Source organism: Myotis lucifugus, unplaced genomic scaffold (assembly GCF_000147115.1).
Source record: "Myotis lucifugus unplaced genomic scaffold, Myoluc2.0 scaffold_1373, whole genome shotgun sequence".
Classification (NCBI taxonomy): domain Eukaryota; kingdom Metazoa; phylum Chordata; class Mammalia; order Chiroptera; family Vespertilionidae; genus Myotis; species Myotis lucifugus.
The window spans coordinates 15830-43483 of NW_005872421.1; the positions used below are offsets into that span (position 1 = coordinate 15830).

The 27654-nt window shown below is 43.0% G+C and overlaps 1 protein-coding gene across 3 annotated transcripts in view; it reads left to right on the plus strand.

Moving 5' to 3' along the window:
* Positions 1 to 10270: 10270 nt before the first annotated feature.
* Positions 10271 to 27654, plus strand: part of LOC102431987 (tripartite motif-containing protein 5-like) — a 26902-nt gene continuing 9518 nt past the window's right edge. The window contains exons 1-5 of one of the 3 annotated variants that reach the window (XM_023748413.1): positions 10275 to 10348; positions 11742 to 11811; positions 25363 to 25848; positions 26412 to 26507; positions 27127 to 27357. In XM_023748413.1, the coding sequence (XP_023604181.1) occupies positions 25429 to 25848; positions 26412 to 26507; positions 27127 to 27357 (747 nt within the window). In that variant the 5' untranslated portion in view covers positions 10275 to 10348; positions 11742 to 11811; positions 25363 to 25428. The other 2 variants (XM_014449718.2, XM_014449717.2) reach the window with 2 other exon arrangements.

Here is a 27654-nt window from a genome sequence, read left to right on the forward strand (position 1 = left end):
TTTCAGGCTTGATTTCAGTGAAGGGCATGTACCTTGGTTGCATGCACATCCCCAGTAGGGGGTGTGCAGGAGGCAGCTGATCGATGCTTCTCTCTCATTGGTGTTTCTAACTCTCTATTCCTCTCCCTTCCTCTCTGTAAAAAAATCAATAAAATATATTTTTTTAAAAAGAAAAGAAAATGACTAATGTCTCAAAAAAAATGTCATGCATGTAGATAACATCTCTACCAAATTTTTAAATCTCATGTCCTCTGCCTCTGACTGAGATGATTGAAAGCTTCTTAACAACTTTTGTACACTATTGAAGACCCTGTATAGGAGTCGTTCACTACAGAATGAGTCCTCAGGTGTGTGTCAGTTTACCCTTTTATGTTTGTTACTAGAGGCCTGGTGCACGAAATTCGTGCACTGGTGGGTGGGGTCTCCTCAGCCCAGCCTGCTCCTCAGTCTGGGAACCCTCAGTGGATGTCCTACTGATGGCCACAGTCTGGCAGCAGAGACTTGGAGCAGGCATCCCGTGTGTGTGTGTGTGTGTGTGTGTGTGTGTCTGCTGTGGGCCTGCCCCCAGCCACACAGTAGAGGGTTGGAGCAGGCACCCTTCTCTGTTGATCTCTCAGGCTCCTGGCCTCTACTGCTTGTTGTACTCTGCCTTGAGCTGTGGCTAGGGTAGGGTGCTGCCTATAGGCAGCCTTTTCCTGCTCTGGGGTCGCTGCGGTGACCCAGGAGTAGGCGCAATCGGGGGCTGCTTGCAGGCCGCCCTTTCCTGCTCACTGATTGCTGGATCGCTGGGGCACCGGGGGTGAGGCTCTGCTGGGTGCTCCCTGTGGGTGGCACTTTCCTGCTCTCTAATTGCCATGGTGTCCCGGATGGGGGCGGGGCTTAGGCAGCACACGGGGGTCCCGGCTGGAGGCGGGGCTTAGGCGGTGCAATTGCACCGCCTAAGCCATGTCACCCAGGGCTGCACACAGGGCCCAGATGGCGGCTCATGCTGTCCCGCCCTGCCTGCAGTTTGCAAATTAGCCGCCATCTTTGTTGGTGGCTAACTTGCATATTGCGCTGATTAGTCAATGGGAGGCATAGCGATGGTACAGTCAATTACCATCCTTGGCTATTATTAGATAGGATTCATCAAGGGGCGAAGGAGAAAATATTATAAATAATATGTACCAAGAGTAGAATTTTTGTGTACAGAGTGTCTGACTTCAAGTCCAGTCTCTCCAAATATGCACAATGAACCATGAATAAAATACTTGAATGCTGATTTTATTTTCTTTAAATAGTCCTGGTAATAAAACCTACTATAGTTAAAATCATTGTGAGAAGAAAAATGTCATTCAGTGCATAACATGTGTCTCAACTGAATAAACATTTTCCCCACTAATTACTGAGAAATATAAAATATGTCAGTGTCTCATTAAACAGGTTTTTGCCTTAAGGAGCACTTGGGTGGTATTTACTGCAGTTTCATGTTTCAGATCTCAGATACCTCTGTGCTGCTGTCTACACTACTCCAGCTCTGCCAGTGATAGATAAGTCTCTGTGTGTGAGTGTGTGTGTGTGTGTGTGAGACATTGAGCATTTTATTATAATTCTACTGTTACTATTACATATTAGTTCTGATCAAATAAACTTAATCCTAGAATATTATATTTCACATTTGTAAAAATATATATATTTGAATAGTCCTTGAGGTATTATTGTGGTAATTAAACAACAGAATCTTTTTAATAACCTCTGTCATGGCTAGTACATAATTAGTAATCAGGTATGCTGTTCTCTTACTGTGACTACAACAAATTATTTTAAGAATACATATTAGTTTAGCTTACTTTCACCATTATTATTCTACTTTGTTTTAAGAAATAAAGTAATTTGATGAAAGAATTATAACTTTCTTTAAATTTTAGTTAATTAAAAAAATAAATATTTCTGTAAAGTTTCCTAGTTAATATTTCTCATTTTTCTACAATAAATATATGTAATTGAAGTTGAACTTGAATTTGGGTTATATTTGTTCTGGATTAAAAAATTCTTATTGCCCTCTCCAGTTTGACTTTTGGCCTGCAGATTGAATGGTTGCTGGTTCGATTCTGGTCAAGGGCACATACCTTGGTTGCAGGCTTGATCTCGGTCCCAGTCGGGGCGTGTGCAGGAGGCAACTAGCTGATGTATCTATCTCACATCACTGCTTCTCTCTCTATGTCTCTTCACTTCCCTTCCAGTCTCTCTGAAAATGAATGTGTAGAAAATATCCTTGAGTGAAGATTAAAATTTTAAAAATTGTTATTATTCACAGAAATACAGTAGTGTAACCAGTACAATTGTGGAATTTCTAAACAATTGTGTAGGTTAGTGTTCTGTTGCCAGGCCAGCCTTTTGCAGTGAGGTGCAAGGTTTAAGGAAGAAAGAAAAGCCAGTTCTTCTCCTCCAATGAGACAACAGGGACATTATTTCTGCAATGGATATTCCCATGAATCCAGAACTTGTGGAACCCTCTTGTCTTTGGCATTTTTATTTCCAAATCTGTCCCCAAAGAAGTAAAAGTTAAAATTAATTAATTAATTAGTTAGTTAATTAATTAACTGAATGGGCTCTCTTGTCAATTATTATCTGTTCTCATCTCTGCATGGCCCCAGGGATATCTACATTCTTCCCTTTGGATTATCTTTGATGTAACAAGGGATTGCAAGGTGGAATTATAGTGTGTGTGTGTGTGTGTGTGTGTGTGTGTGTGTGTGTGTGTGTTTGTGACCTCTGCCTTCCTTTCACTCCATTGCTATGATGCCAGGGACTATTACTTACTTGCAATACTCTTCAATTATTGACAACATCAACTCCAGGACTTTCCAGTTACTGGAATCCCAGTCCTCCGATTCAGGATGAAGTCTCTAGTTACAAGGAAGACAAGACCTGAATGTTCAGATACAACATGGTTGAGGCCCTTATCATCACTGTCAAGACTGTGCAAACACACACACACACACACACACACACACACACACACACACACTCGGGAGGCATACTTTTGTTTTCAATTGTTTTCTCCCTTTTGGCCTCACTCTTTCCAGTGGGCTGACAGACTAGGGCAGTCCCCAGGACAGAAGACAAGTCTGTTCTTCTTCCCCTTTCCGAGTGAAAGGGAGGGGAGTTGAATCTGCAGTGAATGTTCATGCAGGCCTTGGTGGGATCCCAGTCCAGTCTTTTGAAACAGAAAATTTCTTGCTCTTGAGGAAGTAGTATATGCAGATTTACTGGTTTTTAGGTCCAATGTATCTTATGCCATAACAAACAGCCAGATTTTTTTCTTTTTTTTTAAATATATTTTATTGATTTTTTACAGAGAGGAAGGGAGAGAGTTAGAAACATCGATGAGAGAGAAACATCGATCAGCTGCCTCCTGCACATCTCCCACTGGGGATATGCCCGCAACCCTGGTACATGCCCTTGACCGGAATCGAACCTGGGACCTTTCAGTCTGCAGGCCGACGCTCTATCCACTGAGCCAAACTGGTTTCGGCGCCAGATTTTTTTTCAAGTGATTGTCCCACTTTCCATTCGCAGTGGATAAAAGAGAACAGGATGATTTGGGGTCTGGTGGTAAATGTGGAGATATTCAGTAGAGTTATTTTTAGTATGTTTGATCTACAACTTTGCTGACAATTGAAGGGGAGGGGAGGGCTCCACACATGCAGTGTTTTTTTGTGGAGTGCACATGGATAGCTTAGGACAGTGGTTGCAAACTCATTAGTCAACAGAGCCAAATATCAACAGTACAACGATTGAAATTTCTTTTGAGAGCCAAATTTTTAAAACTTAACCTATATAGGTAGGTACATTTTTATTAACTTAATTGGGGTACTCTTAAGCTGGCCTTTGCTAAAAACGTCCTCAATCTGATTGAGGTACCTTCCAACTCTCCCATCCATACTGGTCTTGTATACTTGTTTCGTCTATCTCCTTTCGTTCATCCTCTCTAAATGTCCAAACCATCTCAACATACCCTTCTCAATCCTCGACACTACATCTTCTTTCACTCCACAACGTTCCCTAAAATTAACTTAATAAACTTTACTTAAAGTTTTAAGTCTTAGTTAAACTATAGGTACATTGAATAAAGCTTGATATCATACTTAATAATGATATTATTTATTGATAAAATTAATTTCCTTACAATTTACCTTACAATATCCATAAAATTAAATCATGACAATGACTGACAAACACTGCTGTGAACAATGGCCTTGCATCTCCTTGGAAAGTTTGGGTAAGTCCGGTTTGTATGTTGTTGTTTTTAATTTTAGGCACTATTCCAGGTTCTCATCAATAAGACCATTTCTCAATTTACTCTTGATAAGGTTGATGCTTGAAAATGATTGTTTGTATAAATATGTAGACCCGAATAAGGAAAGAACAGCAAACACTAGTTTTTTCAGTTGATTCTATGAGTCAGGAATACTATTCCAGGTGTTAAAAATCAACATATCTTCCTTCTCCAGGTCTTTCAAAGCAGACCACTTGTGCTGTGAACTAAGTTCACATTTGTTTTCCTCCAATATTTCTCTATTAGCACAAAGACGTTCAAATTTTGAGCTCCACAGTTCTTTGTTTTTTAAATCCAGCAATTGCATTTCAAAGTTGCCAATGTCAGTATTAAAGGGAGAAAAATTTACTTCTGTTACAGTAGCATTGAGAGGTTTTTTAAGAAAGGCTAACGTTGCTTTGCTGTTTCTGAATTCCTGAAACCTGTTGAGAAAAGCTTCCCTCATATTTAAAAGTGTTGTTTTGAAATAGCAAATGTCAATATCAGAATTATTTTTTTTGGCAATGTTTCAACAAGCTTGGAAAGTGAATCAAAGTTTCTCTTTCAAGATCTTGAGCAAAAAGAAATAATTTGTTTTTGAATGAAATAACTTCTTCTAACACCAAAAAATACTGTGTTTCCTTTCCCCTGTAGTTTATGATTAAGCTGATTTAGATGAGACATAACATCTACCATGAAATAAAATTTTTGGATCCACTGATCGTTTGTTAGCTCTGAATAGTGAACACCCTTCTCAAGGAGAAATGCTTTAATTTCTGTTAATAAGGGAGCAAAACGTTTCAAAACGTTTCCTCTTGATAACCAACGTACCTTGTTATGCAGCAGAAAATCTACATACTCACTCTCCATTTCAACTAAAAATTCTTTAGGCCTAACCGGTTTGGCTCAGTGGATAGAGCATTGGCCTGGGGACTCAAGGGTCCCAGGTTTGATTCCGGTCAAGGGCATGTACCTTGGTTTCTGGCACATCCCCAGTGGAGAGTGTGCAGGAGACACCTGATCGATGTTTCTCTCTCATCAATGTTTTTAACTCTCTATCCCTCTCCTTCCTCTCTGTAAAAAATCAATAAAATATATATTTTTTAAAATAAAATAATAATAATTCTTTAAATTGGTAATGATTAAGAGCTTTAGCTATAATGGAGTTGATAATCTTAATCACCTATTCCATAACTTTGCAAATTTCTTCTGGAAATGTCTGTGCACAAAGCGCTTCTTGATGAATGATGCAATGGTAAGTAAGTATCTTCTGATCAATTTTTTCTTTCAAAATAGCAACAAACCCATTTCTTATGCTGGTCATACTTTTCAACCTGTCTGATGAAACTGAGACAATTTTATTAAGTGGAATATGATGTTTTTCAATGCGCTCAATTACAGCATTTGGTTTATCCTCTCCACGTGTTTGACCTTTGAGTGGCAATAATCCTAAAAGTTCTTCTTTAGGACCTGTAGGTGAAATAGATCGTACAAAAAGTGAGACTTGTGCTGTATCATTTATGTCACAAGAATTGTCAACTGCTATTGATAAAGCTGAAACCAACTTAAGATCTTCGACTTGCTGGTTGGTTATATTTGAAGACATTTTGATTCTTCTATCTTTCACTGTTTTAGCAGGCAATGGTAATTCTTTAATTTTTTTTAGAATATCTGCTTTGTTCTTAAAAATCCCGAAATAGCTCTTCAAGTACATGTAAAAAACAACTTTTTTTTTATGTATTCTCCGTCTGTATATGGTTTTCCTCTCTTAGCAATCTCTTGACTAACCACAAAACTTGCAATATTAACATTGTTGGAAGATTGCATCCAGTAATTAAATATAGCACTTGATTTTTCTTGATGCTTCAGAAGTTCCTCAACTGCTTTCTTCCTTGCATCACCGACAGGATATTTAGTACTAAATGACACGTGTTTAGTTGTAAAGTGTCTCTCCAAATTTGATTTCTTCTTATGTGCCAATTTTTCCTGACAAATAAGAAAAGTCAGATGGCCATTTAAGTTTTGAATAAACGCGAAAGTCTCGGTCCATTCAACTTTAAATTCACGGTTTTCGTCTTGTGTTTTTCTTTGCTTCTTCTTTGTAGCCATGTCAGACAGGGCACCTAAAAAAACGTTTCATTTTATAATAATAAAAGCCACCAACACAAAATAATTACAATTCTTAAATTGATGACAAAAATACCTGTAGGATTTGCAGCTGGTTGGAAAAATACAGGTAACTTTATGCTTCGAGTAGGTACTTTTGTCACCTGTGCGCGATTTGCGGACTCAACTAGCACTAACCACTGCACAATGAGACTGCTGCCTGACTGGCTCACACAACTGGTGCATGAATCCCGCACGCCTCACCGCACTGCACATTGGGTATCCCGTGGCCCGCCTGCACCTAGTCTCCCATCGCCCCACTGATCGACACCCTCCACTTCTTCTAATGCCACTTCTTCAAAATAGACTTGCCCAGGCTGAAAACCGACTTCTGCACATGAGCCACGAAGGTTCAATCGCACTGTAAGTGCACGAACGAACGTGGTATTTTGTGGAAGAGCCACACTCAAGGGGCCAAGGAGGCGGATGTGGCTCGTGAGCCATGGTTTGCGGACCACTGGCCTAACCTGTTTGGCTCAGTGGATAGAGCCTCGGCCTGAGGACTGAAAGGTCCCAGGTTCAATTTGGGTCAAGGGAATGTACTTGGTTACAGGCACATTCCCCGTAGGAGGTTTGTAGGAGGCAGCTGATTGATGTTTCTCTCTCATCGATGTTTCTAACTCTCTATCCCTCTTCCTTCCTCTCTGTAAAAAATCAATAAAATATATTTTTTAAAAAGTAAATGTTATCTTTTTTTGTAGCTACTTACTCCTTTATTTTAAGTACAGGAATAGCTTTTTTAATCTAAGTGAATATACTAGACAAAAGTTGATTTGAGCCCTAACCGGTTTGGCTCAGTGTATAGAGCTTCGACCTGGGGACTCAAGGGTCCCAGGCTCGATTCCAGTTAAGAGCATGTACCTTGGTCTCAGCCACATACCCAGTAGGTAGTGTGCAGGAGGCAATTGATCGATGTTTCTCTATCATCTGATCGATGTTTCTCTCTCATCGATATTTCTAACTCTTTATCCCTCTCCCTTCTTCTCTATAAAAAAAGCAATAAAATACATTTTTTAAAAAAAAGTTGATTTGACCTTCTTTTCTCTTCCCATAGTAATTCTCTTTTGTTAGAAAGCTTTTCCTCTGTTCACCCAGGAATAGCTCCATGTTTCAGGTGTTGGTTCACATTATGACTTCCAGTGACAGAGGCAGGGTCAGGGGTTCTGTGTGGGCTCCTCAGCAGTTAGGTATGTCGGTCAATGTTTCCCTTTCCTGGCCAGCCTCGCTCTTTTCAGGCTGCAGCTGTCCTCAGGAGTGAGTAGAGCCTCTTCTCCCCTCCAGTGAGAGAGCAGGGCAGATGCTACAGGAAGGAGTGTTCCTGCAGCACGTGTCTGGCATTTTCATTTCCCACTCTTCCCAACCTGCTTATCAGACAAGAGAAATAAAACACTGGGCTACTTGGCCAGTGTCTGCTGTGGTCCCTGTCTCACAAGAAATTCTTCAGTTCTCCATGTCTGGAAGACCTGTGGTGGGAGAGGGATTCCTAGATAGTTATGGAATAGATAACTATCTATTAGATAGATCATTCTCTTTCTCTCTCCCTCTTTTTCTCAATCTCTCTCTCTCTCTCTCTCTCTCTCTCTCTCTCTCTCTCTCCTCCATCTCTACTTTCCTCTTCTGTGTCCTGTGGCAGCAGCTGCTTTGACCTTAGCTCCTTGTAGCCTCACCATAAAAATAAATTCCGCAGCCCCAAGACACAATGCATGCTCTACTCCTCCTCCCTCTCCAGGCTCCTGGTGGGTCTCAGGATGGGCTGGATCCTGGATGAGATGCAAAATAATTGGAGGTTCCTACCCCAGGTTTGGATCATGCTGGAGACATAAAACGGGGGTAGATATTAAATGATATCTACGCTGATACAATGTTTACCTCTGACCCTGCTGTTCATCAGAGCCTGATCTGGACCACAGTCTCTGCAGCCAGTGCTAACTGCATGTGGCCTCGGGACTGTTTTCAGTATCTGGACCACCAGCTGGAATACACTTCTGTTCTCCTTCAGTCTCATTCCTTATCAGGTTCCCTTCATGTATGAAGAACATGGTACCAGTGAGCAGATTTAGTCGGTCTAAATTCATCTCAATGCAGCCTTTATATTTTATTAATGCTGTATTTTACTAGTTATGTTGCACCTTAAACCTATGTTATTACTTGGATATTTCTTACAGCTTATTGAGGAACAAAGCTGAGAGATCAGGAGCAGGAGGAGCACATGGGAAGTATTTCCATAAGCGACATGTTTATAACATTTCATACAGCATAATGAGAGGCTTGATTGGTGTTAATAATCTGAAAAAATACCAGAAGTGTCATGACAACAAAATCTTAAGACCAATGAAAAAAGTGAGTTAAGGTACAGGTGCCTCTTGATTCATTTATTTAACTACCTCTCCTGTTAAAGACATAGCGGCGCCCAGACTGACACAGTCATCTCTCTCTCTCTCTCTCTCTCTCTCTCTCTCTCTCTCTCTCTTCTCTGGCTACTCCGTATGTGATTTTCTCATACTGAATTCAAGATGACTTTGTGTGTTTTCGCCTCTATAACATTGTCCTTGTACCCTTCACTACCCTCAGCCATTTTTAGGCACACATGTTTTGAAATTGCACTGTTCAGCAGAGTCATTACCATTATCATGATCACATTTCACCTGTGCCACTTAACACATGACTTTAGAATTATTTCATACTCTATTAGTGTTCTCCTGAGAAACAGAACCAATATTTTAGATATATCCTTCATATATGAGAAAGAGACTGATTTTCAGGAATTGGCTCATGTGATTATAGAGTTTGACTAGTTCCTGGCCCTGTCTTTTACAAACTGGAGACCCAGGAAAGCTGGTGGTGCAGTTTAGTCCAAGTTCAACAGCTTGAGAACCAGGGTAGTCACTGGTATAAGTCCCAGTCAAACGGCAATAGAAAACCTATACCCCACACAAGCAGGTAGGCAGGAAGCAAAAGGAACACTTTCTTTCTTTCTTCCTCTGCCTCCTTGTTCTGCTCAGACCTTTAATCTAATTTATTGTGACCAAAGATCCAAACGCTATTCTTATCTGGAAACACACTCTCACAGACACACCCAGAAATAATACTTAATCTGGGCAACCAGTGGACAGTCAAGCTGACTCATAAAATTATTCCTCACAATTACTTTCGTGTTTCATGTTTATTATGTCAAGACTATAAAGATTATATGTTAAATGGTATTAGACAACTTTGCCCATCAGATGATACATCATGTAGTCTGATCTGTGCAGTCCATTTAGGAAAAGTGTCATCTTGTCCTTATTGAATCCAGGTTCTGAAAGCCAGCATCACGGTGCTACCATCTGTGATCCCCCCCTGGCTGACCACCTGAGGTAACTTCAGGTTTGGGCAGCTGTTCCCTCTCACAGGACGGCCAGGACACAATTTGGCCAGGGTCACTTAGCTTAGCTGGTAGGGACAGGACAGGGGAGAGCTGCCAGGATCACTGCCTCAGGTGGGCCTTCAGGGAGGGTCCTCCCTGTGGTGAAGGAGGTATTTCATTCCCTCCTCATGTCACCTCATCCCTAAGGGAACAAGATGAGGGTGATGTGTGTGACAGTCACAGCTCAGGTCAGCCTACTTCTCCAGAGGATGAATTACTGTGAGAGCCATGAGAACAGCTTCAGGGAGCAGAACTGAGATAGGATTAAGAATGTAGTCACTGGCCTCTCTGAGCTAAGGCACAAAGGGCTGGTATTTCCCTGAGGTCTTTGTGAAGGCCTCTCATTGGTCCATAGATATTTTTCCTTTCCTGCCCCGCCCCTAAGAATTTAACTTTCATTTTCACTCTGCTCCTCCTGCAGCTGGTTTGGAGAGTGAATTACCACCGCGTTTGCCCCTCACGCTGAAACTCCACAAGTGAGTAGGCCTTTTTCCCTGGAAAAATGGGGGTGAGTTTTGCTCTGGTCTCTGTGCGTTGTCTGGGGCGGGGGCTGGGGGGAGGGTAGTTGCTAGTCTTCCAACAACTGTGTCTTTCATTATTGCAGACCTCTGGGCACAAAAAACGAATCCCCTCCCAACCCCACAAACAGAGCCTGGGGCTCAATAGCTGGGGCGGGGCCCTGGGATGGGGTTGGGGTCTAGCATTCCGCAGTCAGCTCTGTGGGCGTGGCTGCAGGAGAGGAATGGGGCGGGCACACCCAGGGCCACTGACTGGTTAGAGAGACTTGCAGCCTCATCTCATAAGGAAGTGGGTGGAGCACCAATGTTGCCTTCATTCCCCAGATCTCAGCCTCAGGTGAGAGTCCAACAGGCTTCCACTCCTCCTGCAGGAGAAGGATTTCCCTTGCACTTGGTCTAGGAACTTCTCAAACCTGCTTTTGCGCAGGTCATGGAGCAAGTCCTGTAAGACTTTTAAGTCCTGTGCACCTGCCCTTTGAAAGAGGGATTTCCTGTACCCTACACCCCTAGGGTTCTCTGGGCACAAGCCTTATTCCTTTTGAAGGCAGACACTCTGTGGGTTCAGGTTTCTGGTGCATGTCCCCAGAGAGCCTCATGTGGGGCACAAAGCCCTAAGTCCTCAAGGATGGGCTTCACATGTATGATATCCTTCCAGCGCAGACACCACTCCTATTCCCGTATCTATCTGCCTGCCTGCTGTGCAGCCCCGGTCACTGCTTAGGTAGTAGCGGGTCAAACTCCATGTGTGAGGACTCAAGCTCCTCTGAACTTTCCTCTTCTGTGTCCTGTGGCAGCAGCTGCTTGGACTTTAGCTCCTTGTAGCCCCACCATAAAAATAAATTCTGCAGCCCCAAGGCAGAAAGCATGCTGTGCTCCTCCCTCCTCTACGGGCTCCTGGTCTCAGGATGGGTTGGATCTTGGATGAGATGCAAAATTTTTGGAGGATCCTACCCCAAGTTTGAATCATGCTGGAGTCATAAACCAGGGATAGATACTAAATGATATCTATCCTGATACAATGTCTATCCCTGATCCTGCAGCCAGGGGCTAACTGCATGTGGCCTCTGGGCTGTTTTCAGTATCTGGACCACCAGCTGGAATACACGTCTGTTCTCCTCCAGCCTCATTCCTCATCAGGTTCCCTTCATGCATGATGACCGTGGCACTAGGAGACAGTGTTAGTGGGTCTAAATTCCTCTCTATGCATCCTTTATAATTTTTCACTTCTGAGAGCAGAGCAAAGGGAAAATTTACTAACTGACACTTCAGGTCTTTCTTTTACCATCAAACTTTGGCAACCATCAAGACGTGAATATCTACTGAGATTTTTTCTTTCCTTATTGCTTCCTATTCCCATTTACTTGAAGTTCCTGAGAGAGCTCCTGATCCTAGACTGTAGCCACGGGCCATACCGAGTCCAGGTGGGAGAAAGAGCATCACTGTGTTACCACTCTGTGATACCCTCTGGTAACTTAAGAAACATTCAAACCTGTGAGGAAGTTTTGTGTGTTTATTTAAGCCAAACTGTCCACAATGGCTGGAAGCAGATTCTCAATGGATTGAGATAATGCTCCAGAGAATGGCAGTTTTGCACCTTGTATTATACATTAGGATCAAAAGAGAAGTGTGTTACATGAAATCCATTGGTGATAGATTGGGGAGGCTGAGGCAGAAGAAAGCAAAGGGGAGGGGATGGAACCTCTGGGATTGGATAAAAAGTAAAATGATAGACACATTCTTCTTTTATTTAGGTGGCTATAGGATAGTTAATAGTCAACAATTAGCTCAATAACAATGAGGGTATTTATGGTCTCCATACAGTGGTGCATGTGCTTTGAGGGGTCCAGAAAAAAGAAAAATTACCTTGACATTCCAGCTATATGTTAATGTAGATGCAAAAGGACACTAGACAGGCTCAGTTAAAGTAAAGATTGACTTTGTCAGGCAAAAAGGCCAGCCTAGGATATGACTAACCACCGAAACTGCTCTATCAGTTTAAAAACGTTTAATTTCAGACCATCCTCTGTGGTTACTTTAGGTCTCTGAATTTGCAAGCTTACCACACAGGCCTTTCCTGAGCTATTCAGGTTAGCATGTAGTCCTTTTTGTCCACACCTCTTTGACTGACCACCAGCATCATTTCCAATTTGGATGGTCATTACCATCTTGTGACCTGTGAGATATAAGCTGTCAGGGTCACTTAGCTGAGCTGAGGATACAGGACAGGAGGCAGGACATGCTGACATTGGCTGCCTTAGGGAAGCTATTAGTGGTGTCTTCACAGTGCTATGGAAGGTCCTTTGTTTCTGTTATCTCAGCCTTTTAAGAAGCCAGACTTAGTAGACTTATGCAAGCCTATAGCTACAGAGTGCAAATTATCTTGTGAAAGCCTGTAGGCCTAGCATCCATGGGCCATAAAGATACAAGGACAGTTATAATAGTAACAATCCCCTTATGAAAAATGAAATTTGAGCATATTAACTGGCATTTGAGGTCTATATAAAATCCTTGTAAATCCAAATGCACTTTCCACATCAGGCTAATTTTGCTATCAACAATCTGCCATTGTAAGGAAGCTGATCTTCCACTTTATTATAACTTCATGAGTTTTCCAGACAAGAATAACAAAAGAACAACTTATTAGAAAACTTATCCAATATTACCTTTCTAGGAAGAAAGAACCCAGGCCTGATGTTAACCTTTTGTTCTCCATAATCTAACATAACTTCCAATCCTTTCTTCTTACCTCATCCTATGTCTTACTCATCACCTGCTTTCCATGTCCTTCATCTTCTTGTCCTGAAAGCTATCGCTCCCCTGGGCAACTGTATGTGCACCCTACTCATCTTCCCAATTCCCCACTGGATCCATCGATTACTCCACAGCCCGACACTGGTGATTACTTTTCCTCTTGGCAAAGTGTTCCTAAACGTTACCTAATTCACTAAGTGCCATAGGTCACTGCAGGCTCATGTGATGCCAAAGGCCTAGCCGTTTTCTCACACGAGCCACCCTGGCATTTTCCATCTCAGACAATGTGGTGCATCTTCAATGAATGGGTCATTTCCTTTACCTAATAATTTTTTTTTTCTCTTCCATATGCCTTATTTCCTTCATCTTCCTCAGGTTTCAGTTCAACCCTTAGGTATTTAAGTCTGAATTGCTGGATAACCCTTTATATGTCCAATTTGATTTCCCAATAACATGCACATCTCTCTAGTAGTGTTTTTCACATCAGCTTGTGCATATATATATATATGACTTAATTTACTGTTACTTTCCAGGTGGATGTCAGGGTCACAGTGGTTTAAACTGTCTGTTTAGACTCATTTCTGTGTTTGTGGGTATTAGTTTAGTTGTCAGCATGTGATTCATAGTGATGAAAATTAGTTGAATGATCTTGCCTATTATTTTGAGATTTCTTTTGCAAGACTGATATTTACTTTATCTGTGTTTCTATTTTTTCAGATATGTGACTTGTGTGATCCTATGAGTATCTTTATGCTATCTCCCTCCCCATCATCAATATGCATACACACCATTAGGCTCCTGTCAATATCCTTGGCATACTTCCAGGCAAACATGAAATTGTACTATTTATCCAACAAGACTCCCCAGAACCTCCTAAGTTCCTATTTTGTCTTTAATTAACCCTGTTAGGGTAGGAAAGGGGACCCTGAATACATTTATGATCATTGCAACTCTGTATTGAAAATAAATGTACTCTGTAAGTCACTCACTAACTTTATGTACACATCTGATAAAGGGTTTGCTCATGCCATTTACACAAACATATTGTTACATATTATCTATACTAATAAAAGGGTAATATGCTAATTAGAACGGATAGACCGGATATCTTCTGGACGTCCTTCCAGACATCCTTCCAAACAAAGGCACTGTGGTCGGGACCAAGGCATAGGTGGTTAGGGGCGATCAGGCTGCCAGGGGAGAGCTGTTGGGGGTGATCAGGCCAGCAGGGGAGAGCACATAGGGGCAATCAGGCAGGCAGTGGAGCAGTTATGGGCATCAGGCAGGCCAGCAGAGTGCTTAGGGGCAATCAGGCAGGCAGGCAAAGTGGTTAGGGGCAATTAGACAGGCAGGCAGAGGATTTAGGGACAATCAGTTAGGCAGGTAAAGTGGTTAGGGGCAATCAGGCAGGTGGCCAAAGTCATTAGGGGCAATCAGGCAGGCAGGCTGAGTGGTTAGGGGTGATCAGGCAGGCAGGCAGATGAGCCGATAAGAGCCAGTGGTCCTGGATTGCAAGAGGGATGTCTGACTGCCGGTTTAGGCATGATACTCAGAGCAGATCTTTCTGATAAAGGAACACAGAAGGAGATTGTTAACTGAAGGATGAAAGTGAGTCCTACTGATACAAGGGAAGCAATGCCTGATGAATGAACAGGTATAAAAGCCCAGACACAATAGTGGTTTGGAGATGTGTTTGGTACAGGAAGGATTAAGTTGGAGAGATGCTGGGTCACCCAAACATCTTTTCTTTGTAAAAAAGGCCTAGGGTCATCCTTTGGTTTAGTAAAAGTAAAGGGCAATAACAACCATTGCACAGATGAAAACGTTAAATAAAAGTATTTAAAATTCTTATGTGCTGGGCTGGAATTTATCAGTGGTTAGAGTGCTGGCCTGTGCATGGAAGTGTCAAGGATACTTACCAGGGTTGCAAGTTTGATCACCACCCAGATTTGGGTACCTGTGGCAGACAATCAATTTATCTGTCTCTCTCACATTCATATGTCTCTCTCTCTTTCTTTCTCTCTCTCTCTCTCTCTCTCTCTCTCTCTCTCTCTCTCTCTCTCTCTCTCCTTCTTTCTTTTCACCTCTCTCCCTTCTGATTTTACATTCTTCTTATTTGAATATTCTTGTTAGAATAATCTGCAAAATGGATGAAAACATAAGAACATACTGAAGCATTGACTTCCCTAAGTGTCCTATGTTGTGACCTCCCATTGTTATTGTTCTGAAGTTTCTGGTCTGCTTCCTTTGTTTCATTTCTACCCCTATGAACTTAACTTTTACTTCTCACTCCGCTTCTGTAGGGGAACTCCTCTGTGGAGAGCTGGTCGCTGCCTTGTGAGTGAATACTGACTAGACTTACAGCAGATCTCCTCCATTGAATTAAAACTCTAGCATATTTCCTAAAAGTAAGTGGGGCAGTTTCTGGGGACAAAGGACAGGAGGCTTTGGGGGAGCAGACTGACTGTGTTTGGTGTCTTAAATTGTGATTCTGAAGCTTCTCTGCTGAGGTGGCAGAAAAGCAGAATACTGTGTCTGGGGGAAGAGTGATCTTTAGAGAAGGGCTATTTAAAAGAGCAGTCTTATTTATTTCTTGGAGGGGCCATTATTTCTCCAGCCTGAGTTACCTCATTTTCTCCTGTTAGGTTAGGTGGCTCAGGAGGCGGCATAAGAAATAAAGAGTCGAGTGAATCAGAAAAGAAAGGAAGGAAGGAAAGTTTATTCTGCATCCCCGGGATACCCAAGTACCCCCAAGGACAGGGCATGTGATTCATGCCAACAGGGAGGGGGGTGCTTTTTTTATACTGTGGTTGGGTGAAGGGCAGGGACATGAGCTGAGGTATTCAGCTGAGGAAGTTTCAGCTGCAGGGGGTCAGCAAGGTATTCAGGAAGGAGTCAGTATCTGTGTCTGGCATGCTGATCTGTTAGAAATGCCAGGGGGAGTCCATTATCTTCTCACAGGTCTGCATGTATCTGATCCTGGGCTCTCTCTCCAACCTAATGTTGTAATGTACCCTGCGAATCACAGAAGGACGCCTCAAGAAGTCGAATTAAAGAGTCACATTTGAAAGGGCGAGGGCTATGCCCTCCATCTTGCCCCGTATCCTCCATGTTGGAGCAGTAGCCATGTACTCAGGAAGGTACCTTCTTCTCGAGGCCCAGGCCTGTGCTGGCCACGCCCGGGATTTCTTTAAACTGACCAATGACAACCAAAGGACGTGCGTGCCATAGCCTGTGTAACAAGACCCGACTTGCGCCTGGTCAATCGGCAGGGCCCACGGTCATCTCTCCTCCCCTCACTCCACCCCCCTATTAAAACCCCATTTTTTCCCATGGTCAGCTCTCTCTCCTCTTGCCTTTGCGTCAGAAGAGGCTGGGAGCCAGACCCAGGTCTGTAATAATAATAAAGGACTCTCTGCTTTTGCATCAGACTTGGCTGGCTCCCTGATGTTCTATTGGGAATCTTGAAATCTGGGCATAACAACACTTATTGCAATCCGGGACTATGAGGGGCCATTCCCAAATCTCATAGCAACCATTTGGTCACAGTTCCAGGATTATATAGGCAAAAAATCATAAAGGTATTGATTACATCTCAGGGTTTGGAATGAGGCACCTGGCTCACAAAAAAGCAGATTACAGAAGCAGAATTAAGCATGTTAATTACAGTTTCGGGTCTTGGGGTCACTGAATTGACAGAAATACATTATCTAGAGCCTTTGGGTAACCTGGGTTAAACTTAGGCATGTTATCTAAATTACAGTTCTGGGTCTCCAGGATTACTCATTATCTAGAGCCCTCGGGTCTCCTGACCACTGAGTTGTCAGGGGCGCTTTCTTGCTACCTTTGATACAGTTAGAGTAATTGTGCTGTCCTGGTCTTGGGACCACTGAGTCAACTGGAACGCACCATCTGTGGCCACTAAAACAATTTAGAGTAATTGTGCTGTCCTGTTTCCCAAGTACAGAAGAATGTGCTTCGATAACCAGTAAGATAACAATCAATGGAATAGTCATTCAATCGAATGGGATGATTTATACAATTCAGAAAATCAAAATAACTTTTCTATTGTTAAGCCAAACAGGGTTAGAGTTAAACTACAGTTTCCACCTGAAATGGTTGCTACCATACTTCACTAACATCTCCCTATTCTGTAGTCTTGACTTTCTACCTTTCCAAGGTGAGCCAGAACACTCCTTTTCCCAGACAGCAAATCCCTCCCTCCTGTTCTCCAGGAAGCCTGTGAGATGAGCCCTGTTCTCCCTCTTCATAAAATCCAAGCTCCTTGTGAGTCCAGCAGGAGAGAGAGCCCTTATCAGGAGGCATGTGGGAGGGGCAGGCTCTTAGGGGCTCTGCCAGGGATCAGAACTTCTTGAAGCTGGTCCTCTTACTCTTTTGTTAAATTAGCATTATTTATTTATTTATGTATTTATTTTTACAAACCTTTATTCTTAAATGTACAATAACCTCACAGACAACACTTCTTCATTCCAGCTGTATGTGGTAATAGATGTTATCATAAGGAATCTAGATGTTAAAACAGGAATGGAATTTAGGATCACCATTGCCCCAGGCACAAGGAACAGCTCATTTCTGGCCAGATTCCTTCATTTCATAAGTGTGTGTTTATTTGTAGTGGAGTGGGGGAGGGGGAGGAGGGAGGGTGGCTTTCCCCTTGGCCTTTGCTGTCTGCTCCTCTTTTGCTATTGTAAAGCCTTATCTTCCTCACCCATCTCCTTGGCTGGTTTCTTAGGCTGCTTCAGGGGCACTTTCTTGCTACCTTTGATACAGGACATGACAACTGACCCACCTTCCCTGAATGCTGATCCTTCACTCTTGTCACGGTAACTTCTGGGAAGCTTTTGTTACAGAAGAGCAAAGAAATACCAAGCAGGCTTCCTAGAGAAAGGGAGGGACCCCTTTCACTAGTGGTCTCAGGGAATAATTTCCAAATCAGAGTGAAGAAACATGCAGAGAGCCTGTCTATATATATCCTGCTGGGATCTTTGTCTTGCAGATTTGCCCCCTGCCCCCTTCATGGCCCTGCAGGAAGGCCCCCAGGAGTCAGGCCACATCCTATGGTCCCTCCAGCATAACAACCCTCCCCCTCTCAGGGCAGTGCATTGCTCACAGTTTCTATGTCCAGACACACCTTGCAAGACCAGTTTCCTCCTCACTTTCACAACCTTCCTGATAAATGTGGATGAAGGGGGCCACACGCTGACCTGACAAGCTCAGGGAAGGCCTGTGTGGCAGCCTAGCAGGACTCAGAGACCTAAAATAACCACAAAGGATGGTCTGAAATTAAACTTTAACTAAAAGCAGTTATGGTGGGCAGTTACGTCCTAGGCCAGTATCTTCACTGACAAGGTCAACCTTTACCTTAACTGAGCCTATCTGTCTTTTTGCATCTATGATAACATGCCCTTGAAATGTCTGGGTAACTTGTGACTTCCCTGTATCTGGAGCCCCTGGGGCACAGACAGGTGTGCAGGGCCCAGGACAGATGCCTCAGATTCTTTCATTTATCATGTTAATTGTTCCTGCACCCACCTAAGTATGTGTCCATCATTTTACCTTTTATCCTATCCTAGAGGTTTCCCCGCTTTGCTTAGTCCCACCTTCTTAAATCTGTCACCAATGAATATCATGTAACCCACCTATGTTCCTCCTTTGATTGCAATGTATAAATACGAATGTAACCCAGCCATTCTCTGGAGCATTATTTCAATTCGTTGAGGTTCTGCTTCCAGGCATATGTCGACAGTTTGGCTCAAGTAAACTCACCAAAAAATTCTTTACAGGTTTCAATGTTTTTTTTTACGTTGACATAAATGACGAGCCTTTGGCCAGCCTAATGAGAGAGGCTGGATGAACAGATTGCTGCCCATCTCTGTAGTCCCTGTAAGGTTCGTGACGCAGGAAAACAAAGAGAGTGGAGTCAATCAGAAATGAGGAAAAGAGAAGGTTTAATATGCGTTCCCTGGTGAGACCCACGAGCCCCAAAGGCAGGGCCAGTGAAATCATGCCAACAGGGAGGGAGGCACTTTCTTTAATACAGCTGTTTAGTGAGGGGCAGGGGGAGGGGCGGGGCATGAGCTGAGGAAGTTCCCGCCACCTGTGTTGTCACAGATTCCAGGAAGGAACCAGTATCTGTGTCACCATCTGTCTGGCATGTTGACCTGTTAGGAAATCAGGGAGGGTCCATTATCTCCATCACCACCTGCCTTGCAGTGGCATGCATCCGCTCCTGGGCCTCCCTTTGACCTAACAGTCCCCATGTGGACACTTGCCTCTTAGAGGTCCAAGAAGAGGGAATTTATTCTCTCCTGAGGGCCATGGCTCAGTTACCTCAATGCACCCTATGAGACTCTGGTGTCCTCTCCTGCTTTAGAACGAGTTCTGAATCATCTTACACATTCCCTTCTTCTGTTATTATAATGACTCTTTACTCACTTTTCCCTTTGCATGCAGCTAGGAAAAGGAGTTAGTAATTTTTCAAAAGGAAGTTCACCTTTATTTCACCTTTGAGCAATTTGTACCTTGATCTCTGTGTTACTTAGATTTTGATGTGTACTTTCTTTTCCTCCCTCATCTCAGAGATGATATATATGTTTTTTATACTGGAGACAAGATCCATGTCTGGTGTATACTAACTGAATGCTCAGGGGCTATTCCAGGTCCCTCAAAACAGAAGAATGTAAATTTTTTATTAAAATCGCAATAACAAATGAATTCACCTGTGGTATAAAACTCTTAATTTCTATAGAATGCACCCAAATGACTTCTTTGAAACAAATTGACCCGGCTAGCTGGTATCTCCATAAATTGCAAAAGTCCTATAAGGGGTTTAGCCAACATCCTTGAAACCTCTCCTGGTCAATAACCATCATTAAAAAGGTGAACATATTCTTGGCATCCTTATATTTGGGAAACTCAGAAAATTGCAACTCTTCCTATTCCTCTCTATTCAGATTTCTGTCTTCTACCCCACCTCCTTCCATCAAGGTTTTAATCTGCACCACATTAATGAACTCCTTCAAGAGTTCTAGCACGCAGGAGTGGTGGCCCTGCAAGGGGAATGAGGCATGGGCCCTCCCTGTCAGCTCTGGCAGCCCAGCAGCAGCAGGGGAGTGCGGCATGTACACTCAGGAGCACTGACAGGTTAGAGGGAAATGGAGCCCTGCAATGGCAAAATAGAGGATGGAGCTCTAATGCCACCCCCACCCCCACATCTCTGCCTCAGGTGAGTCCAACAGGCTTCCACTCCTCCAGCAGGAAAGAGATCTCCTTCACACATGGTCTACCCGTGGTTGGCAAACAGCGGCTCACAAGCCACATGCGGCTCTTTGGTCTCTTGAGTGTGGCTCTTCTTAAGCCTTAGGAGTACCCTAATTAAGTTAATAACAATGTACCTACCTATATAGTTTAAGTTTAAAAAATTTGGCTGCCGGGAGCCGGTCCATCCCTGCTGCTTGACACAGTTGCTGCAGGGAAGGAACATCAGCACAGCATGTTTCAAGGGACCTGGCGAATATGGCATACTGTTCTTAATATGTTTTCTCCCCTTCTTGGCGCTATGAGTTTTAACCAAGGTCACCTCTCCGAGAAAGGTTGTTTCCCCAGGTAGGAATTTTCCCCTGAAGTTAGGGAGGGAGTGAAACTCCTTAACTAAGTGCCAGGCGGGTAGTTAATCACTTTAGCTAAGAACAATCATGCTTAAGCTACATAATCTTTACTCCCTGGAATGGAGATAAGAAACACCCTAACCTTTGGAATAGAAACTGACAGGATTAAAAAAAACTGGTATAAGTACAGATGTAACAAGACAACAGAAACAGAACCTGGACACAGAACTTGGAGAGACGGAACCTAGAGACAGGACTTGGCTGGAGATCCTACACAGAACCTAGAGATAGAACCTAGAGACAGGGCTTGGCTGGAGATCCTAGACAGAACCTAGACACAGAACCTAGAAACAGAACTTAGCGAGAGAACTTGGCTGAAGAACCTAGACACAGAACCTAGAGACAGAAACTAGAGACAGAACCTGGATAGAACATGGCAAGAGAACCTGACTAGAACTTGGCGACAGAACCTGACTGGAGATCCGGGCTAGAACCTGGCTGGAGAACCTAGCGAGAGAACATGGACACAGAACCTGGCACCAGAACTTGGTTGGAGATCCTAGCCAGAACTTGGTTGGAGATCCTGACCAGAACTTGGCTGGAGATCCTAACCAGAACCTGGCTGGAGAACCTGGCTAAAGAACCTGGAACAGAATCTGGCGGGAGAACCCTGCTATGCTGATCAACTGAACACTGCCTCCGTGTCATTCCTTCTTCTCCAACTCCGTCCACACCTTTGGGGACCCCTGGACCTTCTGGGGTTGGATCCCAGCATTTGGCTCTCAAAAAAAATTTCAATTGTTGTACTGTGGATATTTGGCTCTGTTGACTAATGAGTTTGCCGACCACTGGCCTAGGCAATTCTCAAACCTCTGCTTTTGAGTGGGTCCTAGTGCAAACACTATCAGTCCTTCAAGTCCTGCGCAGGAACCCTTTAAGAGAGGAATCTCCTGTTCCTTATACTTCTATGGTGCTCCTTGGCATAAGCCTTGTTGGTTTTTGAAGACAGACATTTTTTGAGCTCAGGTCTCTGGCAAGAGTTAGGGCAGTGATGGCGAACCTATGACACACGTGTGAGAGGTGACACGCGAACTCATTTTTTTGGTTGATTTTTCTTTGTTAAATGGCATTTAAATATATAAAATAAATATAAAAAATATAAGTCTTTGTTTTTCTATGGTTGCAAATATCAAAAAATTTCTATATCTGACAGGGCACCAGAGTTAAGTTAGGGTTTTTCAAAATGCTGACACACCGAGCTCAAAAGGTTCGCCATCACTGAGTCAGGAGCCTGATGTGAGCCACAAACCCCTCGGTCCTCAAGGGTGGACTTGGGCATTTGTTATATCCCTCCAGCACAGATACCACTCGTGTTCCCTTATCTATCTCCCTGCCTGCTGTGGAGCCACAGAGTCACTGCTTAGGTAGTGGTGGGGTCAGACTCCCTGTGTGAGGACTCAAGCTCCTCTGCACTTTCCTCTTCTGTGTCCTGTGGCAGCAGCTGCTTTGACCTTAGCTCCTTGTAGCCTCACCATAAAAATAAATTCTGCAGCCCCAAGGCAGAATGCATACCCTGCTCCTCCCTCCTCTACAGGAACTTGGTGGGTCTCAGGATTTGTTGAATCTTGGATAGGATGAGAAATATTTGGAGGCTCTTACACCTTGTTTGGATTATGCTGGAGCCATAAAATGATCTGTACCACCAGGGGCTAACTGCATATGGTCTGAGGGTTGTTTTCAGTATCTGGCCCACTAGCTGGAATACACTTCTGTTCTCCTTCAGCCTCATTCCTTATCAGGTTCCCTTCATGTATGATGAACATGGCATTAGTAGACAGTGTTAGTGGGTCCAAATTCATATCAATGTAGCCTTTATAACTTTTCCCTCTGAGCACAGAGCCAAGGAAAAAACTTATCTCATATTGAAGATCTTTATTTAACCTTCAAACTTTGGCAACCATCAAGACATGGATATCTACTGAGATCTCTTCTTTCTTTGTTTATTGCTTCATAGTCCTATTTACTTGGAGTTCCTTAGAGAATCCTGAGCCTAAATTGTAGCCACAGGGCCATATTGAGTCCAGGTGGGAGAAAGAGCAACACTGTGTCACCACTCTATAATACCTTCCCTAACAGACCACCAGCATCCTTTCTAATTTAAATGGTCATGACCATCTATGTGACCTGGTAGTTACCTGCCAGGGTCACTTAGCTGAGTTGGAGATACAGGACAGGAGACTGGGCATGCTGACATTGGCTACCTTAGCTGAGCTATTAGTGATGATCTTCTCAATGCTATAGAAAGTACTTCATTCCTGTTCTCTCTCAGCCTTTTGAGAAGCCAGACTTAGTGGATGTGTGAGAAACCAACAAAGGTATGTAAGCCTAGAGCTAGAGTGGACATTATGTTGTGAAAGCCAGTAAGCACAATGTCCAAGAGCCTAAAATAGACACAGGTGACTAAAATGTCACAATCCCCTTATGGAAAATGAAGTCTAAGATTGTTATCTGGCACTTGAGGTCCATAGGAAGTCCTCATAGTCTAATGCACTTTCCACATCAGTCTAATTCTGCTATCAACAATGTGGCCTTGAAGGCAGCTGACTCTCCACTTTATTGTAGCCTCATGAGTTCTCCAGAAACAAAAACAAAAAGCCAACTTATTAGAAGAATTAGCCAATATTACCTCTATGGGAAGAAAGAGCCCAGGCTTGATGTTGCCCTTTTGTTACAAAGTATATAATAGAACTGCCAGCCTTTTTTTTCTTACCTAGTCCTATGTTTCACTCTTACCCCCTGCTCCCCATTCTCTCACCTCCTTATCCTGAAAGCTATCATCATGTCTCCCTGGAAGTTGTGCTTATATCCTACTCATCCTGTCAATTCTACTGAATCTATCTAATATTCCATAGCCCAACACTGATCATTCCTTTTACTCTTGGAAAAGTGTCTGAAATGTCACAAAATTGGTGAATTGTCAAAGGGCCATATGTCATTATCACTACAGGCTCATGTGATACCAAAGGCCTAGCAGTTTTCTCACACCAGCGACATTGGCATTTTCAAAATCAGACAAGGTGGTGTGTCTTCAATGAACAGGTCATTTTCTTTACCTAATACTTTTTTTTTCTCCTCCATATGCCATATTTCCATAATATTCAGCTTTCGGTTTAACCTTTATGTTTTCAAGTTAGAATTTCTGGATAGCTCTTTACCTGTCCCCATTATTTGATTTCCTAACACACACATTTCTCTAGTATTGTTTGTCACATCAGCTTGCATATAATTTGCTGTACTTTGCAAGTGAATGTCAGGGTCATAGTGGTTTGAACTCTCTGTTCAGACTCATTTTTTGTGTTTCTGGATATTAGTATTAGCATGTAATTTGTAGTGATGAAAAATTAGTTGAGCCCAACCAGTGCTGCTCAGTAGTTGAGTATGGATCTATGAACCAGGAGGTCATGGTTTGATTCCCTGTCAGGACACATGCTCAGATTCCAGGTTTGAGCCCCAGTGTGGGACTTGCTGGAGGAAGCCTATCAATAATTCTCTCTTATCATTGATGTTTCTGTCTCTCTCTCCTTCTTCCTTCCTCTCTAAAATCAATAAAAACATATATTAAAGAAAGAAAAATTAGTTGAATGACCTTGCTAATATTTTGAGATGTCTTTCCAAAGACTGATATCTATTTCATCTGAATTTCTAATTTTTCAGATACGTTACTTGCATAATTCTAATGTATATTTCTCCTATCTCCCTTTACACACCATGAGGCTCCTATCAATGTCATTGGCAAATTTCCAGGAAAATGTGAAATGTTACCATTTATCAACACGAGAATCCTCAGAATTCCTAAGTTACTTGTTTCACCTTTGATTAACTCAATAATGTAGGAACAGACCCTTGATAGGGACCTTGAACATAGTAGGTTCATTGCAACTCTTGTATTGAAGATAAGATCCTTGTAAATCATTTACTATCTCTATGTACAGATCTGATAAAGGGTTTGCTCTTCCCAGGTACACACTGTGTTACATATCATGTCAAAATAATAAGAGAAATATTTTTAAACACACAGAAAATAATGGCAATTGTTACACTATAAATAAGCAAGTCAGAGCAGGTCTTTCTGATAAAGGAACATGGAAGGAGATTGTTGACTGAAGTATGAGAATGAATCCTACTGATACCAGGGGCAGCATTGCCTACTGAGAGATGAGTGGGTGTAAAAGCCCAGACCCAAAAGTGGTTTGGTGCGTTTCTTATTGAGGATGTGCTTGGCAAAGGAAAGAAGAAGAAGGAGAGATGTTGGGTCACGCAAACATCTTTTCTTTGTATAAAGGACCTCAGACCATCCTTTTGTTCAGTAAAAGTAAAGATCAATAACAACCATTGCACAGAAAGAAATGAAATGTGTCATGTTAAATTAACTAAAGTATTTACAATTGCCAGGTCACTGTGATCCTTTCTTTGTCTCTCTACCTCTTCTTTTATGTCCCTATATTTGTTCTTTCCCTGTCTTTGATTTCTATACAATTAACAATATTTATTCCCACTGTTCTTACTCTGCCCCCTTTTAACCTTTCCAATCAGGCAGAGCTCAGTGAACAAGAGGAGCCTCAGTTCAGAACAGGTAGGAAGGAACAGGGACCAGCTACGATGGCTTCAGAAATCCTGGTGAACATAAAGGAGATGATGACCTGCCCCATCTGCCTGGGGATCCTAAAAGAACCCAGGAGCCTGGACTGTGGGCACAGCTTCTGCCAAGCCTGCATCACTGCAAACAACAAGGAGTCCGTGAACGGCCAAGGAGAGAGCAGCTGCCCTGTGTGCAGGATCAGTTACCAGCCTGAGAACCTGCGGCCTAGTCTGCATTTGGCTAACATAGTGGAGGTGCTCAGGGAGGTCAAGTTGAGCCCAGAGGAGGATCAAAAGAGTGATCTCTGTGTGCACCATGGAGAGAAACTCCTGCTCTTCTGCCAGGAGGATGGGAAGATCATTTGCTGGCTTTGCGAGCGGTCCCAAGAGCACCGTGGTCACCAGACCTTCCTCATTGAGGAGATTACCCAGGAGTGCAAGGTAATAGACTGGGATGGAGGAAAGACAGGGCAGGAAATAGCACTTGATGGGAAATCTTAACTTTGCATTTGACTATAATTATATTGCCACCATAACCCTGAGGCCTGTGTTCACTTTTCTTCCTATGTTCACCTTCCAAGACCTGAAAGACATTTCTGTGCATTCCACACAAATGATGAGCAGACTTGAAATCAGAAGTAGGCATTTTTATACCTTGTGCTAATAGGTGGAGGCTTGGTGCACAAGCAAAGCTGTCATTGTCCCTTTGGACAGGAGAGTGAATCAAGACCTAAATTCTTTCCTTACACAGGATCAAGTTTTTTCTTCTAGGGCAAAGAGAGCTAGTCTTCTCTTGACATAGTAATGGTGACTTCTATCATCTGAGTCTTAAAGAACACACAACCACATCAGATTTCCTTCAAATCACAGATTCAAATTGTCATTTTGCAGTTTCTATAAACTCAAGTCTCTTTAGAGATCAATCTGATTTCTCCGCCATTTGTCCTCTCTTCTGATGATAAGAAAGCCCAAAGCTTGGCCCTGATGTGATTCCTCTCTCACAGGAGAAGCTCCAGAAAGCTCTGGACAGTCTGAGTGCAAAGCAGCAGGAAGCTGAAAAATTGAGAGCTGACCTTGAAAAGGAAACAACTTCCTGGAAGGTAGGAGGAGACTCTTCCTGAAGTAGCTAGACAAGATTCTGGGTAGGACCTTGGGTGTAGTCAGAAGGAGCTCCCTGTCTTCTTGTTCCCTGGCAGTTGATATGTCCAGATTTATTGATTAGCCATTCTTCATCCTTTCCTTGAGTAGAATATAAATCTGTTACAAACTAACACTGATATTTGTAGGTTAGTTATTGTCATAGAGAGATTATCTGGTGAGGAAGTCTAGTGAATTCTGTGTTCATGTCTCTGATTATTTTGAGCCTTTAACTCTTTCAGGGGAAGACGGTTGCCAACAGCTCATGTCTTTGATGTTCAACATTAGGCAGCGGTTGGGGTTGGGGGTCAGGGGTAATGCTGGAAGGCATGACTGCCCTGAGCAGCTCTGTGAGAGCTGAGCTACACCTTGGTGTCTCATTTTGTTTCAACAGTGTAGACTTGGGCCATTATTTTTGGATGTGATGAGAAGAAATAATAGGAAAAAATCAGCCTCCCAATAGTTGTTCCTGTGCTTGCATCTCCTTTCCCTCTGAGAACTTCCAAATCAAATACTTCTTTTTCTGGCTTCCACTCTCTTCCTGATAGCCTGAGTCCCTCTCTTTCTTTTCCATTCCTGAAGGATCTAATAGAGAATGAAATCCAAAGTATCCAGGATTATTTTAAAGAACTGAGAGGTATTCTGGACAGCGAGGAGCAGAAGGAGCTGCAAAGGCTGGAGAAGGAGGAGAGAGATGTTCTCAGTTACCTGGCCCAGGGTGGCAGTGAGCTCATCCAGAAGGGCCAGTTGTTGAGAGATCTCACCTGGGATCTGCAGCGTCGTTTGCAGGGGTCAACAGCAGAGATGCTGCAGGTAAGACTCAGAAAGAATCATCAGCATCTGAATTTGAGGAAAACAAAGACTCCTCAAATGATTTCCAAAACCTCTGATGTGTGGCTGTGCTGTTTGTGGTGGTGATGCTGAGGTTCCCTTGGTCTTGCAGTAACCGTTCCTTGCATCTATTTCAGAGGTTATGGAAATCGTCAAATGCATGAATAACAAGGGAAAATTTTATTTTTATAACTATAGGCGTGGTGCACAAAATTTGTGCACTGGAGGAAGGTGTGGGGGTGTCCCTCAGCCCAGCCTGTACTCTCTCCAATCTGGGAC